We start from the raw sequence: 18,028 nt of genomic DNA on the forward strand, positions 1-18,028 counted from the left end.
CCATAGTATGTCAAAAAAGAAAAAAAAAATCCCTTTAATGCCAATCCTCAGAGAAGGATATTTCCTTTTCACTACTATGTCTGCAGTTCAAGTCACCTGACAATAGATTGTGCTTAAACTGTAGCCTTCTAAGTCTGAGCAACTCAGCTTGCAAAAAGCCTATTTTTGCACTTTCTATCCACGAACCTCATGCTGTAGTCTTATTCTAGCTTTATTCTAATAGACCTCTGGATTTTTTACTAAGGTAATTACCAAGAAATAAGAATTTCGTGAATGGCATCATCTTTTCTTTAAGGAGGCCCATGTCCAATGCAATTTTATTTTCCTCACTGTTCCTGGCATAGTACTCAATAAATATTATTTTTTATATCTGTGTAATAAAAGGCAAAATGTTACACATTTTTATTTAATAATGGCATAGTGTGAGTTGTATTCCACTGTTTTTCTAAATCATCAAATGAATAACCACTCAGTTCAGATTCTTCTATCTGTTCTCAAATAATTCTCAACATAAGCACTGTGGTCTTGAGCATTTGATGTTTCACAATAAATTAACTAACATACATCAGAGGTTGTTTATCAGAGTGGGATGCAATTCCTTTACCATGCCCTTTCTGTTTTAGGAATTTTATGTCAACCTTTTAGCCTTAAAAACCCTTTCATAAACTCAGACCCCTATCCTTACCTCGCCTGTGGAAATTCACACCCTAATAAAAAAAAGTAGAAAAGCTTTAGCGTGTCTTTTTTTAAATTGTGGTAAAATATACATAACAAAATTTACCATTTTAACCATTTTTAAACGGGTTAGTAGCGGTAAGTACATTCACACTGCTGTGCAAAGAACACCACCACCATTCATCCCCAGAACTTTTTTCATCTTCCGAAACTAAAACTCCATACCCATTAAACAATAATTCCCCATTATCCCCTGCCCACCACCCCTAGAAACCACCATTCTACTTTCTGTCTCTATGAATTTAACTGCTCTAGGTACCTCGTATAAGTGGAATCATACAGCATTTGTCCTTTTGTGACTGGATTTTTTCCCTTGGCATAATGTCTTCAAGGTTCATCCTTGTTGTAGCATGTATCAGAATGTCTTTCCTTTTTAAAAAAAAAAAAAAAAATATTTATTTGTTTATTTATTTTTGGCTGTGTTGGGTTTTCATTTCTGTGCGCAGGCTTTCTCTAGTTGCGGCGAGCGGGGGCTACTCTTCATCGCGGTGCGCGGGCTTCTCATTGTCGTGGCTTCTCTTGTTGCGGAGCACAGGCTCTAGATGCGCAGGCTCAGTAGTTGTGCCTCACAGGCTTAGTTGCTCGGTGGCATGTGGGATCTTCCCAGACCAGGGCTCGAACCCGTGTCCCCTGCATTGGCAGGCAGATTCTTAACCACTGCGCCACCAGGGAAGCCCAGAATGTCTTTCCTTTTAAAGGCTGAATACTATTCCATTATATGTATACACCACATTCTGTTTATCCATTCATATATCAATGGACACTTGGGTTGTTCCCACCTCTGCACATCTTTTGATGGAGAGGAAGAGAAGATGGTATTAGTGTATCCACCCACAAGCAGGTGATATTGTAAAACCTGTGCTTCTGATGCAGTGGAATTCTTCCCTCTTATAATGTTGTTTCTAGCCTAGTGCTTACATTAGATAGCATACTATGGCATTTGTACAAGGAATGAACCCTACCTCTGAGAATGACCTTAAGAGAATGACCTCAAGTTGGGGCAGAATTATTTAATATAGGCCTTTTTCACTGCCAAAAGTTATGGAGCTTGGTATATAGTAGGTGCTCCATAAATGTTTGAATGAACGCTTAAATACAGATGGGCAACCGTTCGTAATTGCCAAAAACTGGAAATAACCCAAATAGAATAGATAGTCACACGATGGAATACTTACAGCAATAAAAATGAATGAACTACAGATATACACAAAAACATCGAAAAATCTTAAAGAGAGAATCCATATATAATAGAATACATATTGCATGGTTCCATTTGTAAAATTAAACAGACATACTTAAACTCCTTAAACATATGTCTAAGGATGCATAAATAGATAGTAAAGCTATTTTTTATGAAAAGCAAGGAAATGAATATCCTAAAAGTCGCAATAGTTATCACTGGGAGGAGAAGAGGCTCATAACTGGGAAGGGTCATGTTGGGGAAGAGAGGGAGATTTCTGGGATGCTGATAATTGTCTGTTTCTTGACCTGAATCGAGATTTTATGGGTGTTCATTTTACAACAGTTTGTTTTATGTGCCTTTCTATATGGTCATCATATTCCACAATTTAAAAAATTTTAAGTTCTATGATTCTAAGGAGAAAAACTAAAAAGATCATGTGACATAATCATACACATAGTATTTTAGCTTTTAGGTTGATTGATAAAATGAGAAAGATACCATTGGCCAGTTTGGAGAGTACCAGGAAAGTTCTATAGATTGTCTATATTAAGGTTTCCTTTTTACTGAGTTACCGATGTGGATTGCTGGGCTCTGTAGTTTGGGGAAATGGAGATCTGAAGAGGATCAGTGCTGAGTAGAAGCCCATCAACATCTGCAGTCCATAAAAGGACCTGATGCTTCATTAGAAGGCGTTAACCTGAGTGTCTCCCCAGTGTTACTCACTTCTTAGAGATTGTATTCATTTCCATCACAGCATGATGTGTGAGAAATGGGAAACAGGCAAATAGGACAAATCTTCCTCCCTCTAATCCCTGTTTATCCAGCTATCTCTTGAGCCATCATAGAAAGTAGCATCAAAGATCAGCAAATCTTTGACCAGCTTTTGGAAAGAATTTCCTCATTCACAGACTTTCATCAGATTAAAGTTACATGGCAAATTGCTTCATTAGTAGCTTTTAAATTGAGATAATGAACAATTTTCCCAGTTGCTTGGGTTCTGCTAAATGCTGAAACTGTTCCCATGTATATTACTGACTTTGGTGGTTCTTCAATTAGCTTAAGCCTCAAAAAGCTTGACTGGCCTATGAGTAGATTATTAAAATGAAAGTCCTGATGGGTCTTACTTGTTATGATGTATAGCAGATCAAGTGGCTACAGCTCATTTAGGAAGTGTTACAACAGATATTGTGACTAATTGCAGGGTATAGTTAGAAATATTTTCTTTAAAGATATCCAGCCATAACTTTAAACAGCTTCATGTCAAATTTTACATATGTATGAGGGGAAAGCAGTTAGCCAATGTGCATTTCTCAGGGTAAAATACCAGAGTTTTGTTCCCCTGTTGTGTACAAATTTGACATTCCTTGACTAATTTGTTGAGTCTCTGTTCTAGACATAGCATAAATTTCTGATTTATAGGCATGAATAACTGCCTTCTTCTTTCTTCTTTCAGGGTCTGACATTTCAGGAAGTGGAGAACTTCTTTACTTTCCTAAAGAACATTAATGATGTAGACACTGCATTGAGCTTTTACCATATGGCTGGGGCATCTCTTGATAAAGGTAATGAAACCCAAAATTTTTTTCTTGAAGCTATAAACACTGAATCTGTAATCTATTAGGTGACTACCCGTCCTTAACAGTAATACGTGAATTTTTCTTGACATTGTTTTTTGATTTGTTTTGTTGACACTGTATGAGCCTTGCATTTCGCCCTGAGAGGCCAAATTGAGCAAATATATTGTCTTGTGCTAAAGGCTATATAGTCAAGGCAGATTCCCATCTTTAAATGATTAGTCTTGGAAACAGGCATCTAAGCTGAGGCACAATGAATGAAATTTAGAAATTCTCTCTTTAGAGCCAGAGTCATGACATATATAATGTGAAGGTAAAGTTGCTGTTCATTTTAATTCATTCTTTGTTGAGAAGGAATAGTTTGGTTTGTTTTTCATGTTAAAGTTTTTGTGTTTTTCTTTAAAAGATAAAATCATGATTCTGAAAATAGCACCCCCTATTGGCTTACTTCATACAAATTCAGTTCCAGTTTGTACAGTCAATGTGAGAGAGCAGAGGAATTGAAAACAGCTTTTTCCCCAATATTTTATTATGCAAAATTTCAAACATACATAACAGTTGAAATAATTATTCAGAGAACATCCGTATATCCACCTCAATGAATATTTTGCTATATTTCCCTGATAGAATATCTATGCATATATTCATCCTTCTGATTATCAATCTCTCTTATTTTTTGACGCATTCAAAGTTAAGTTAGAGACATAAGTACTTCACTCCCAAATACTTCAGCATGAATATTAACTGAAGTTCAGTAGTTGTTTACAGTTCCCTTGTGCCCTTTCACGGTTAATTTCTGCCCCTGGTTATCACGAGGCAATATTAATTCTGTGTATTTTTCCACCATAGATTAATTTTGTTTGTTCTAGAACTTCATACAAATGGAATTATACAATGTACACTCTAAAGTTTCTCTCAGCGTGTGCTTGAGATCCACCCATGTTGTTGCACGTACAGTAGTTTGTTCCTTTTTTATGAATAGTAATCCGTTGTATGAATACACCACAATTTGTTTATCCACTCTTCTGTTGGACACCTTGGCTGTTTCTAGTTATTGGCTATCTTGAATCAAGCCACTGTGAACATTCTTGTGTTAGTCTTTTTGAGGACATGTATTTTCAGTTTTCTTGGATAAATACTTAGGAGTAAATTGCTGTGTCCAGAGAAAGGTATTTCGTTTATAAAAAAAACTTTCAGACCCTTTTTCACAGTGTATCTTTTTTATACTCCCACTAACAATGTACAGCAGTTCAAGTGGTTCCACATTCTTGTCAACAGTTGGTGGTATCAGTCTTTTTTAATTTTTGTGATTCTGGAATGTATATAAAGGTATCTCGTGTTTGTTTGGTTTTTTTAATATTTATTTTTTTATTTTATTTTTGGCTGCGTCAGGTCTTTGTTGCAGCACGTGGGATCTTCGTTGTGGCATGCAGGATCTTTCGTTGCGGCACGCGGGCTCTTCATTGAGGTGTGCGGGCTTCTCTCTCTAGTTGTGGCACCCAGGCTCAGTAGTTGCAGCACGCAGGTTCGGTATTTACGGCGCGAAGACTCTCTGGTGGCACACAGGCTCCAGAGTGCGTGAGCTCTGTAGTTGTGGCACGCGGGCTCCAGAGCACGTGAGCTCTGGAGTTGCGGCACTCAGACTCTCTAGTTGTGGCTTGCATGCTCAGTAGTTGCAGCGCGTGGGCTTAGTTGCACTGTGGCCTATGGGATCTTAGTTCCCCAACCAGGGATCAAACCCACGTCCCCTGTATTGGAAAGCAGATTCTTAACCACTGGACCACCAGGGAAGTCCCCTCATTGTGTTATTAATTTGTACTTCCCTGATGACCTCTGCTATTGAGCAACTGTTTGTGTTCTCAACATTCAGATATCTTCTTTGGTGAAGTGTCTGTTCAAATCTTTTACCCATTTTTATAAGTTTGCTTGTCTTATTGAATTGTGGAAGTTCTTGATATATTCTAATATAAGTCCTATATCAGATATATATTTTGTGAATAGCTTCCTAGTCTGTGGCTTGCCTATTCATTTTCTTAACGGGGTCTTTTTTTTTTTTTTAACATCTTTATTGGAGTATAATTGCTTTACAATGGTGTGTAAGTTTCTGCTTTATAACAAAGTGAATTAGCTATACATATACATATATCCCCATATGTCCTCCCTCTTGCGTCTCCCTCCCACCCTCCCTATCCCACCCCTCTAAGTGGTCACAAAGCACCGAGCTGATCTCCCGGTGCTATGCGGCTGCTTCCCACTAGCTATCTATTTTACATTTGGTAGTGTATATATGTCCATGCCACTCTCTAACTTCGTCCCAGCTTACCCTTCCCCCTCCCCGTGCCCTCAAGTCCATTCTCTATGTCTGCGTCTTTATTCCTGTCCTGCCCCTAGGTTCTTCAGAACCATTTTTTTTTTTTTAGATTCCATATATATGTGTTAGCATACAGTATTTGTTTTTCTCTTTCTGACTTACTTCACTCTGTAGGACAGACTCTAGGTCCATCCACCTCACTACAAATAACTCAATTTCATTTCTTTTTATGGCTGAGTAATATTCCATTGTTTATATGTGCCACATCTTCTTTATCCATTCATCTCTCGATGGACACTTAGGTTGCTTCCATGTCCTGGCTATTGTAAATAGAGCTGCAATGAACATTGTAGTACATGACTCTTTTTGCATTATGGTTTTCTCAGGGTATATGCCCAGTAGTGGGATTGCTGGGTCGTATGGTAGTTCTATTTTTAGTTTTTTAAGGAACCTCCATACTGTTCTCCATAGTGGCTGTATCAATTTACATTCCCACCAACAGTGCAAGAGGGTTCCCTTTTCTCCACACCCTCTCCAGCATTTATTGTTTGTAGATTTTTTGATGATGGCCATTCTGACTGGTGTGAGGTGATACCTCATTGTAGTTTTGATTTGCATTTCTCTAATGATTAGTGACGTTGAGCATCCTTTCATGTGTTTGTTGGCAATCTGTATATCTTCTTTGGAGAAATGTCTATTTAGGTCTTCTGCCCATCTTTGGATTGGATTGTTTGTTTTTTTGATATTGAGCTGCATGAGCTGCTTATAAATTTTGGAGATTAATCCTTTGTCAGTTGCTTCATTTGCAAATATTTTCTCCCATTCTGAGGGTTATCTTTTTGTCTTGTTTATGGTTTCCTTTGCTGTGCAAAAGCTTTAAGTTTCATTAGGTCCCATTTGTTTATTTTTGTTTTTATTTCCATTTCTCTAGGAGGTGGGTCAAAAAGGATCTTGCTGTGATTAATGTCATAGAGTGTTCTGCCTATGTTTTCCTCTAAGAGTTTTATAGTGTCTGGGCTTACATTTAGGTCTCTAATCCATTTTGAGTTTATTTTTGTGTATGGTGTTAAGGAGTGTTCTAATTTCATTCTTTTACATGTAGCTGTCCAGTTTTCCCAGCACCACTTATTGAAGAGACTGTCTTTTCTCCATTGTATATCCTTGCCTCCTTTGTCATAGATTAGTTGACCATAGGTGCTGGGTTTATCTCTGGGCTTTCTATCCTGTTCCATTGATCTATATTTCTATTTTTCTGCCAGTACCATATTGTCTTGATTACTATAGCCTTGTAGTATAGTCTGAAGTGAGGGAGTCTGATTCCTTCAGCTCTGTTTTTTTCCCCTCAAGATTGCTTTGGCTATTCGGGGTCTTTTGTGTCTCCATACAAATTTTAAGATTGTTTGTTCTAGTTCTGTAAAAGATGCCATTGGTAATTTGATAGGGATTGCATTGAATCTGTAGATTGCTTTGGGTAGTATAGTAATTTTCACAATATTGATTCTTCCAATCCAAGAACATGGTATATCTCTCCATCTGTTTGTGTCATCTTTGATTTCTTTCATCAGTGTCTTATAGTTTTCTGAGTACAGGTCTTTTACCTCCTTAGGTAGGTTTATTCCTAAGTATTTTATTCTTTTTGTTGCAGTGGTGAATGGGATTGTTTCCTTAATTTCTCTTTCTGATCTTTCATTGTTAGTGTATAGGAATGCAAGAGATTTCAGTGCATTAATTTTGTATCCTGCAACTTTACAAATTCATTGATTAGCTCTAGTAGTTTTCTGGTGGCATCTTTAGAATTCTCTATGTATAGTATCATGTCATCTGCAAACAGTGACAGCTTTACTTCTTCTTTTCCAACTTGCATTCCTTTTATCTCTTTTTCTTCTCTGATTGCTGTGACTAGGACTTCCAAAACTATGTTGAATAATAGTGGTGAGAGTGGACATCCTTGTCTTGTTCCTGATCTTAGGGGAAGTGCTTTCAGTTTTTTACCATTGAGAATGATGTTTGCTGTGATTTTGTCATATATGGGCTTTATTATGTTGAGGTAGTTTCCCTTTATGCCCACTTTCTGGAGAGTTTTTTTCATATATGGGTATTGAATTTTGTCGAAAGCTTTTTCTGCATCTATTGAGATGATCATATGGTTTTTATTCTTCAAGTTGCTAATATGGTGTATCACATTGATTGATTTGCATATATTGAAGAATCCTTGCATCCCTGGGATAAATCCCACTTGATCATGGTGTAGGATCCTTTTAATGTGTTGTTGGATTCTGTTTGCTAGTATTTTGTTGAGGATTTTTGCGTCTATATTCATCAGTGATATTGGTCTGTAATTTTCTTTTTTTGTAGTATCTTTGTCTGATTTTGGTATCGGCGTGATGGTGGCCTCGTAGAATGCGTTTGGGAGTGTTCCTTCCTCTGCAATTTTTTGGAAGAGTTTGAGAAGGATGGGTGTTAGGTCTTCTCTAAATGTCTGATACAATTCACCTGTGAAGCCATCGGGTCCTGGACTTTTGTTTGTTGGAAGATTTTTAATCACAGTTTCAATTTCATTGCTTGAGATTGGTCTGTTCCTATTTTCTATTTCTTCCTGGTTCAGTGTTGGAAGGTTATACCTTTCTAAGAATTTGTCCATTTCTTCCAGGTTGTCCATTTTATTGGCATAGAGTTGCTTGTAGTGGTCTCTTAGGATGCTTTGTATTTCTGCGGTGTCCATTGTAACGTCTCCTTTTTCATTTCTAATTTTATTGCGTCCTCTCCTTTTTCTTGATGAGTCTTGGTAAAGGTTTGTCAATTTTGTTTATCTTCTCAAAGAACCAGGATTTAGTTTTATTGATCTTTGCTATTGTTTTCTTTGTTTCTATTTCATTTATTTCTGCTCTGATGTTTATGATTTCTTTCCTTCTTCTAATTTTGGGTTTCGTTTGTTCTTCTTTCTCTAGTTCCTTTAGGTGTAAGGTTAGATTGTTTATTTGAGATTTTTCTTATTTCTTCAGGTAGGATTGTATTGATATAAACTTCCCTCTTAGAACTGCGTTTGCTGTATCCCATAGGTTTTGGATTGTCGTGTTTTCATTGTCATTTGTCTGTAGGTATTTTTTGATTTCCTCTTTGATTTCTTCAGTGATCTCTTGGTTATTTAGTAACATATTGTTTAGCCTCCATGTGTTTGTGTTTTTTACGTTTTTTCCCCTGTAACTGATTTCTAATCTCATAGCGTTGTGGTTGTAAAAGGTGCTTGATATGATTTCAGTTTTCTTACATTTACCAAGACTTGATTTGTGACCCAAGATGTGATCTGTCCTGGAGAATGTTCCATGTGCACTTGAGAAGAAAGTGTAATCTGCTGTTTTGGGATGGAATGTCCTATGAATATCAATTAAATCTATCTGGTCTATTGTGTCATTTAAAGCTTCTGTTTCCTTATTAATTTTCTTTCTGGATGATCTGTCCATTGGTGTAAGTGAGGTGTTAAAGTCCCCCACTATTATTCTGTTACTGTCGATTTCCTCTTTTATAGCTGTTAGCATTTGCCTTATGTATTGAGGTGTTCCTATGTTGGTTGCATATATATTTATAATTGTTATATCTTCTTCTTGGATTGATCCCTTGATCATTATGTAGTGTCCTTCCTTGTCTCTTGTAACATTCTTTATTTTAAAGTCTATTTTATCTGATATGAGTATTGCTACTCCAGCTTTCTTTTGATTTCCATTTGCATGGAATATCTTTTTCCATCCCCTCACTTTCAGTCGGTATGTGTCCCTAGGTCTGAAGTGGGTCTCTTGTAGACCGCATATAATTGGGTCTTGTTTTTGTATCCATTCAGCGAGCCTGTGTCTTTTGGTTGGAGCATTTAATCCATTCACGTTTAAGGTAATTATCAATATGTATGTTCCTGTTACCATTTTCTTAATTGTTTTGGGTTTGTTTTTGTAGGTCCTTTTCTTCTCTTGTGTTTCCCACTTAGAGAAGTTCCTTTTGCATTTGTTGTAGAACTGGTTTGGTGGTGCTGAATTCTCTTAGCTTTTGCTTATCTGTAAAGCTTTTGATTTCTCTGTCGAATCTGAATGAGATCCTTGCCAGGTAGAGTAATCTTGGTTGTAGGTTCTTCCCATTCATCACTTTAAATATATCGTGCCACTCCCTTCTGGCTTGTGGAGTTTCTGCTGAGAAATCAGCTGTTAACCTTATGGGAGTTCCCTTGTATGTTACTGGTCGTTTTTCCCTTGTTGCTTTTAATAATTTTTCTTTGTCTTTAATTTTTGTCAATTTGATTACTTTCTGTCTTGGTGTGTTTCTCCTTGGGTTTATCCTGCCTGGGACTCTCTGCGCTTCCTGGACTTGGGTGGCTATTTCCTTTCCCATGTTAGGGAAGTTTTTGACTATAATCTCTTCAAATAATTTCTCAGGTCCTTTCTCTCTTCTCCTTCTGGGAGCCCTATAATGCAAATGTTAGTGCGTTTAATGTTGTCCCAGAGGTCTCTTAGGCTGTCTTCATTTCTTTCCATTCTTTTTATTCTGTTCCATGGCAGTGAATTCCACCATTCTGTCTTCCAGGTCACTTATCCATTCTTCTGCCTAAGTTATTCTGCTATAGATTCTTTCTAGTATATTCATTTCAGTTATTGTATCGTTCATTTCTGTTTGTTTGTTCTTTAACTCTTCTAGGTGTTTGTTCTTTAATTCTTCTAGGTCTTTAAACATTTCTTGCATCTTCTCGATCTTTGCCTCCATTGTTTTTCCGAGGTCCTGGATCATCTTCACTATCATTATTCTGAATTCTTTTTCTGGAAGATTGCCTATCTCCACTTCATTTAGTTGTTTTTCTGGGTTTTATCTTGTTCCTTCATCTAGTACATAGTCCTCTGCCTTTTCATTTTGTCTATCTTTCTGTGAATGTGGTTTTCATTCCACAGGCTGCAGAACTGTAGTTCTTCTTGCTTCTGCTGTCTGCCCTCTGGTGGATGAGGCTGTCTAAGAGGCGTGTGCAACCTTCCTGATGGGAGAGACTGGTGGTGGGTAGAGCTGGGTGTTGCTCTGGTGGGCAGAGCTCAGTAAAACTTTAATCCGCTTGTCTGCTGATGGATGGGGCTGGGTTCCCTCCCTTTTGGTTGTTTGACCTGAGGTGACCCAGCACTGGAGCCTACCCGGCTCTTTGGTGGGGCTAATGGCAGACTCTGGGAGGGCTCATGCCAAGGAGTACTTCCCAGAACTTCTGCTGCCAGTGTCCTTGTCCCTGCAGTGAGCCACAGCCACCTGCCACCTCTGCAGGAGACCCTCCAACACTAGCAGGTAGGTCTAGTTCAGTCTCCTATGGGGTCACTCCTCCTTCCTCTGGGTCCTGATGTGCACACTACTTGTGTGTGCCCTCCAAGAGTGGAGTCTCTGTTTCCCCTAGTCCTTTCGAAGTCCTGCAATCAAATCCCACTAGCCTTCAAAGTCTGATTCTCTAGGAATTCCTCCTCCCGTTGCTGGACCCCCTCGTTGGGAAGCCTGACGTGGGGCTCAGAACCTTCACTCCAGTGGGTGGACTTCTGTGGTATAGGTGTTCTCCAGTTTGTGAGTCACCCACCCAGCGGTTATGGGATTTGATTTTCTTGTGATTGCGCCCCTCCTACTGTCTCATTGAGGCTTCTCCTTTGTCTTTGGATGTGGGGTATCTTTTTTGGTGAGTTCCAGTGTCTTCCTGTTGATGATTGTTCAGCAGTTAATTGTGATTCCGGTGCTCTCACAAGAGGGACTGAGTACATGTCCTTCTACTCTGCCATCTTGAACCAATCTCATCTGTTTTTCCCTTTAAATGATGTCAGTCTTTGCTTCATTAATTTTGAGCTCTGGTATTAAGTGCATACATACTTAATGATTATGATTATTGTGTTTTCCTGATGAACTGGCCATTTTATCATTATGAAATATTCCCCCTTTATGTTTAGTAATATGCCTTTTCTTGAAGTCTATTTTGTCTGGTATTGATTTAATTACTCCAGCTCTTTGGGTAGTTATTGTTTGCATGGTATGTGTTCCTCTATTCTTTTATGTTAAACCTATCTGTGTCTTTAAGGTATATCTCTTCTAGACATAGAGTTGGGTCTAGTGGCCTTTTAGCTATACTTTTTTGCATTTTATATTTTAGTGATTTCTCTAGAAATTATAACTTTTCATGGTTTACTTAAAGTTAATATTGTACCACTTCAAGTGCAATGTAAGAACCTTGCATTCATACAGTTCCATTTACCATCATCCCATCCTTTATGGTATAGTTGTCATTTTATATTTCCTCTGTATATGTTATAATCCCTATCATATAATGTTAGGATGTTTGTTTTCAACAATTATATTTTTCAGTAAATTAACAGAAAAAATAATTTTTATACTTAGCCACATTTACCATTTATTCATACTTACCATTTTGAGTGTTTTTCATTTATTCCTGAATATCTAAAATTTTATCTGGTATCACTTCCCATCAGTTTGAAGAACTTCCTTTATCATTTATGGTACAAATCTTCTGGCAGTGAATTCTCTTAGTTTTTGGTTTATCTGACAATGTTTTTATTTCACCATTGGGTACTGTGATTTGTGATTTTTAAATCTCTCCAAAGCACTGACTCAGGTTTTATAAGCACAGTCTTGCTTATTCAACACTTTTTGGTGGATTTCTTAAGATTTTCTAATATAAGATCATGCTATCTGCAAACAGAGATCATTTTACTTCTTCCTTTCCAACCTGGATGCCTTTTATTTCATTTTCTTGATCCACATAACTTTTTAAAACAGCATTTGTCTCCTTGCTTGTTTACATATTTATTTTTGTTTGTTTAAAATAATACCTCCTCTGACCTTTGTAGAAGCCTTTGGAAAAAATTAATGAAATCATGGAGGTTATGTATGTGTATGTGTAATACCACAGGGTCATTTCTCCGGAATAGCTTCAGTTGTATTGCTTTGTTTCACAAAACAGATTTGACAGCATCTGCAAATCCAAAGATTTAAGATTTGAAGTCATCACTTACTATTAAAATAAAATTAATAAGCTCCTATTTATATTTGCATACCTTTTTTTGAAAAGTCCAACTAAAGACAATAGATTCACTTTAAAGAACAATTATATAGGATGAATCACTGTCTGTGTTAAAATTACAGGATGTACAAAATAGAATGATTCAGGGTAATGGTAGCAAAGGAAAGTGCAACCTAGTGATTTAAAAAAAAAAAAAGATAAAGTGTTTCTTTCAAATGACTTCAAACAATTTCCTGGGATGTTTAGTCTCTCCATAGAGTTCATGCCTCGTTATCCTTGTTAATAGAGGCAGTGGTACAAATTATACAGTCATATCTGATATCCAAAAATATTTTTGGTTTTGAGATAGATGATATTTGGCCTTTTTTTTTGACTTCTTAGATTGTTTTATCTGTCTAACTTTGGAGTCCCTGAGTGTAAAAGATAGATATCTAGGGGAAACTGGCCTAGATTCATACTAAATAAGAGGGAGAAGCCAAGTGTATTCATTTCCCAGGGCTGCCGTAACAAATTACCACAAACATGGTGATCTAAAACAACAGAAAGTTATTTCACAGTTCTGAAGCCCAAAATCTGAAATCAAGATGTTTGCAGGGCCACACTCCCTCTGCAGGCTCTAGGGAAGAATCTTCCCTTGCCTCTTCCAGCCTCTGGTGGCTTAGTCACTCCTTGGCTTGTGGCTGCATAATACCAGTCACTGCTTCTGTCTTCACGTGGTCTTCCCCCTCCTTCTCTCTTCTGTATATCTGTTTGTCTATCCTCTGTATATCTCTTGTAAGGACACTTGTCATTGGATTTAGGGCCCACCTGGTATCATCTCAAGATCCTTAATTACATCTGCAAATCCCCTTCTTCCAAACAAAGTCACATTCACAAGTTCTAGAGGCTAAGATGTAGACATATCTCTTGGGGCGGCCACCATTCAATGCACTGTAGCAACCAAGACCTAAATATCACTCATACATAGTCCACAGAGTAAGGCAAAAATAGAAACAAAAAAATATATGAGTTTAATTTACTGTGAGAATATTTGTATTGTCTGTTTAAAAACTCATTTTTTAAAACCTAATTATACTCTTTACATGGCTAACTTCTATTTCTTCAAAGAGGCCTTCCCTGACTACTCAATATACATTATAAAAAACTAACTATATTGTCTATAGCTTTTATAGTTTTTTAGAAAGAGGCATTAACCTAAAATCTTCTGCCTTCACTATTGTCATCAATTCCTATCCATAAATTATAGACATGGGCTTGAATTTTCACAAATATGGCTTATCACGTAGAGCAGAGACTACTAACTGTGATATTTTGTACATAGATAGTAGGCCCTCAATAAATACTTATTAACTGAATTATGCCTCATCTGTCCAGGAGCTCGAACAAACAAAAGTAAGCATTATCCTTGATTCTGTACTCGTTCATCCCCATATTTATTTCTTCAATAAATCCGTGTCCCTGCTTCCAAAACATCCTGAATCTGACTCTGTTTCTCCACCTAGCCTACTCTAGTCCTGATCTCTTTACCTAGGCTTACAGGGCTCCATATGGCATGGCTCTTGTATACTCTTTGAGTACATCAAATATCACTTTCTTACCAGTTCACTCCATTCCACATGTTCTTTTATATTCTAGATATATCAAGTTCATTCCCACCCAAAAGCCTTTGTTCGGGCTGTTCCTTCACCTCAAGTGCTCTTTCCCAGGATCTCTGTGTATTCGGCTCCTTGTAACTCAGGTCTCATATAAATCACTTTCCTGGTAACTCCATCAGCCTGTATCATAGCCTTTATCACTACCTGATATTTTCTTGTGTATTTATGTGTACATTTATTATCTGTCTCTGTTTACTAGAATGCTTATCTGTCTTGTTCCTGGATATATTCCCTGTGCCTAGGACAATATCTGGGATATAGTAGACACCCTATAAATATTTGCTCAATAAATGAATGAGTGAATGAACATCTTGATAGATGTGAAAAAGACATAGGATCTCAAGCCAATAACCCCTCATCTTTGACAGTAGACCCAGAGAACAAATTCATGTCATGAATTCATTGTGTACTATAACCCCTATCTTTTAGACTTAACATACATTTCACCTTCATCCGAGCTTAAGGGGGTCATGATATCTGCAATGTTAAGTGATGTACTGCAGTGTGCATGGAAAGACTAGCCTGTGCTTGGCTACCGTTCCAAGTTCCTTCCCTCTGCCAGATGTGCCTGTCTTCACTTCCTTTGCTCTGCCAGATGTGCCTATCTTTTGCAGGCTCTCCTTGCACTCTACCCTTTGCTTTAAACATTCCTGATCCTAATAGTCATACTAGTAATTTTTCCATTCGTTTGAGTTCTATGCCAATTCTCCTTCCACTGAATCATGGAATTTCACTGCTGAGATGAATCTTAGAAGAGAGGAAGCAAAGTGTAATAGTTAAGAATACAAGTCTGGATTTGAATCTTGGCTCCATCATTGACTAGCTTTGTAGCTTTGGGCAATTTCTGAATTTAGTTTCTGTGTTTTTAGAATCAGGATAATAATATCCACCTCATAGGATTGTCCTGAGGATAAATCTACATAAAGCACTTAACCTGGTGCCTGTCATGCAGTGAATGTTTAATAAATGCCTGCTGCTTCCATTATGAGGTTGATGATGTAACCAGATTTAGTGTGGTCCATCCATTCATTCAGCTAGCAGCGTAGGCACTGTGCTGGGCACAGGGTTCTACTCTCAAGAAGCTCACAGTCTATTAGGGGAGAAAGAAAAGGATACAAGCTGTTCAAGTTGTTGTGATAGGTGCTAATTAGGGCCTCTGACCCCTATGAGGGGTGGGGAAAGTAGTGAGGCAGGGGTGGACACAGGAGTACTTTTGTCTGCCTGCTGCTCTCAGTCTCAGCTGTCTTCATTTTTTCTCAAAAGGTTAGGACCTTCAGAAATTGGCACCTTTTAGAGGCCCTGGCACTCTCTCTTCCTTGGCTATTTTAGAGCTTGCAAACCTGTCTTTAGACATAATTTAGTACAGAATTTCTGAAACAGCATTGTGAAGAACATTATATACTGCAATATGTTAATGGTTTTGTGGGTTTAAAACAAAACCCAAAAAAAGTGTTCCATGGTTCAAATAAGTTTGGAAAATGCCAGGTTATACAGAATTTCTTCCTGCAGCACTACTCCTGCCAACTTTTTAATATGCTAATGTGCATTATTAATCTCCAAGAGAGTGATATAGTTCCCAAACTTGACTTGCCTCAGAATGTCTTTTAACAACTTATAGAGCTAATGTTCCTCAGAACAGTTTGAGAACCCAGGCAGGTGGCAACTGCAGATTTACATTCCAGCGTGATGTAATCCCTCAGATTGAAAATGCCAAATTTCATTGTGGCTATTTCTTTAGTTCTACATGGTTCATGTGAGAATGACAACTCTCAGGCAAGAATGACATGTCTTTGTTGAATTTTGACCATTTGGAGAAAGAACCTTTCTGCATGAACTATAGTACCTTTCTACTATAGGTCATCTCTTTTGTTTAGCACTTAAGAGGAATTGGTTCTGTTGCTTATTCATATACATACTGGGCATAAAATTAGATATATAACCTCTCAAGGGCTGTCTGAAGGATTTACCTAGTCTGCTGAAGAAGGTAATGGAAAATTGAACATGACTCCTTCCCCATGGCATCCTATGATGGAAAAGTTAGAAATTATTTGAGTTGGAGCTCTAGAATGAGCTATGGCCTGTATGACTTAGAGTATTCTTATTTCTGCCAAGAGAATAAAAGGTTTCTAGGTATGGTAAAGCCCCATTATAAGCACCTTAGGATATTAGAGATTTGGGAAACTTGTAGGTCCAGTTGTGTCCCCCATGTACTTTGAACTATAATGCAGGAAATAATCGCACAAATATAGGCCATGGCCTTTAGTACTCATGCCCCAGCACAGGCCCACTTAAACTGAAAATCATAATTTATGACACAGTTGTCCTTAATTCTTTATAGTCGTCCTATACGTACAGTTTACCTTATTACCTGACAAGCCAAGAAAATAAATAGTAAAACCTGTGGCATATCCCCTACAGGATACTCTCTGCAATCCCAAGTATTTTTACTGAAAGTTAGGTAGTATTATCCCCCATTTTATGAATAAGGAAATATAAAATGAAGCAGCTTACTCTTGGTTACCCTGCTAAGTAGAGCTAGAATTCAAGCTCAGATCTCTCTGATCCCAGTCTGTGTTCTATCCACACTGTCATGTTGTCTCTCAGTATATCCCAAAATGCTGCTGGAATTTGAAAATCTTTGCTGAAACGCAATCCAGGAGGAGATAATGCAGGTTCACCATTTTGAACTATGGTTCTCAATAGCTTAGGGAAGACAGGCTCTAGGCTATTTCCTCCCAGTTCCCTTTGGCTAAGAGTTGACCATTCTTGGGTGAGAATAAAGTCCTTTTGGTAAACTATGACGTTTTGGAGTTAGTGTCCTTCTCTTGAAGATGAAATATGACATTTTCCCCCTACAATTGTCTCTTCTGTTTAGGATCAGGTTCTCCCACTCAGACACGCTCTGACATCTGTAATGCATACCCTACAGTGACACAGACTCTTGGAGTTGTCTAATCTAGCTTCTTATCCCACACAGGAACATCTTAGTAGACACATCTGTGTTCTTCACTTTTCTGACCATATAACTTTTTGGTGAAGAAACCAATACACAAAAGTCTAAAGTTACTTAAATAAGGTCATGTAGCAAGGAAAGTTAGTATCCCTTTAAAGGATACCACAGAACAGAAAAGACATATGTATATACTAAGCTGTCAGTTTCTGGACATCAAATTATAGGATATACAGATATGGATGGACTTCTCAGCTTTTAAATTTATTTATTTATTTATTTATGGCTGTGTTGGGTCTTCGTTTCTGTGCGAGGGCTTTCTCCAGTTGCGGCGAGCGGGGGCCACTCTTCATTGCGGTGCGCGGGCCTCTCACTGTCGCGGCCTCTCTTGTGGCGGAGCACAGGCTCCAGACGCGCAGGCTCAGTAGTTGTGGCTCACGGGCCCAGTTGCTCCGCAGCATGTGGGATCTTCCCGGACCAGGGCTCGAACCCGTGTCCCCTGCATTGGCAGGCGGATTCTTAACCACTGCGCCACCAGGGAAGCCCGACTTCTCAGCTTTTAATGATCCAGCTGTTCCTCATCACCTCTA

At 38.1% G+C, this 18,028-nt stretch overlaps 1 protein-coding gene across 1 annotated transcript in view; it reads left to right on the forward strand.

Annotated features, from left to right (window-relative positions):
- MICU1 (mitochondrial calcium uptake 1) overlaps positions 1 to 18,028 on the forward strand; it is a 234,426-nt gene that overhangs the window by 199,020 nt on the left and 17,378 nt on the right. The window contains exon 10 of the mRNA XM_061197459.1: positions 3,372 to 3,480. Within this exon, the coding sequence (XP_061053442.1) occupies positions 3,372 to 3,480 (109 nt within the window). The remainder of the gene's footprint in view (positions 1 to 3,371; positions 3,481 to 18,028) is intronic.

The sequence above is a fragment of the Eubalaena glacialis genome, chromosome 1 (genome assembly GCF_028564815.1).
Source record: "Eubalaena glacialis isolate mEubGla1 chromosome 1, mEubGla1.1.hap2.+ XY, whole genome shotgun sequence".
Taxonomy (NCBI): domain Eukaryota; kingdom Metazoa; phylum Chordata; class Mammalia; order Artiodactyla; family Balaenidae; genus Eubalaena; species Eubalaena glacialis.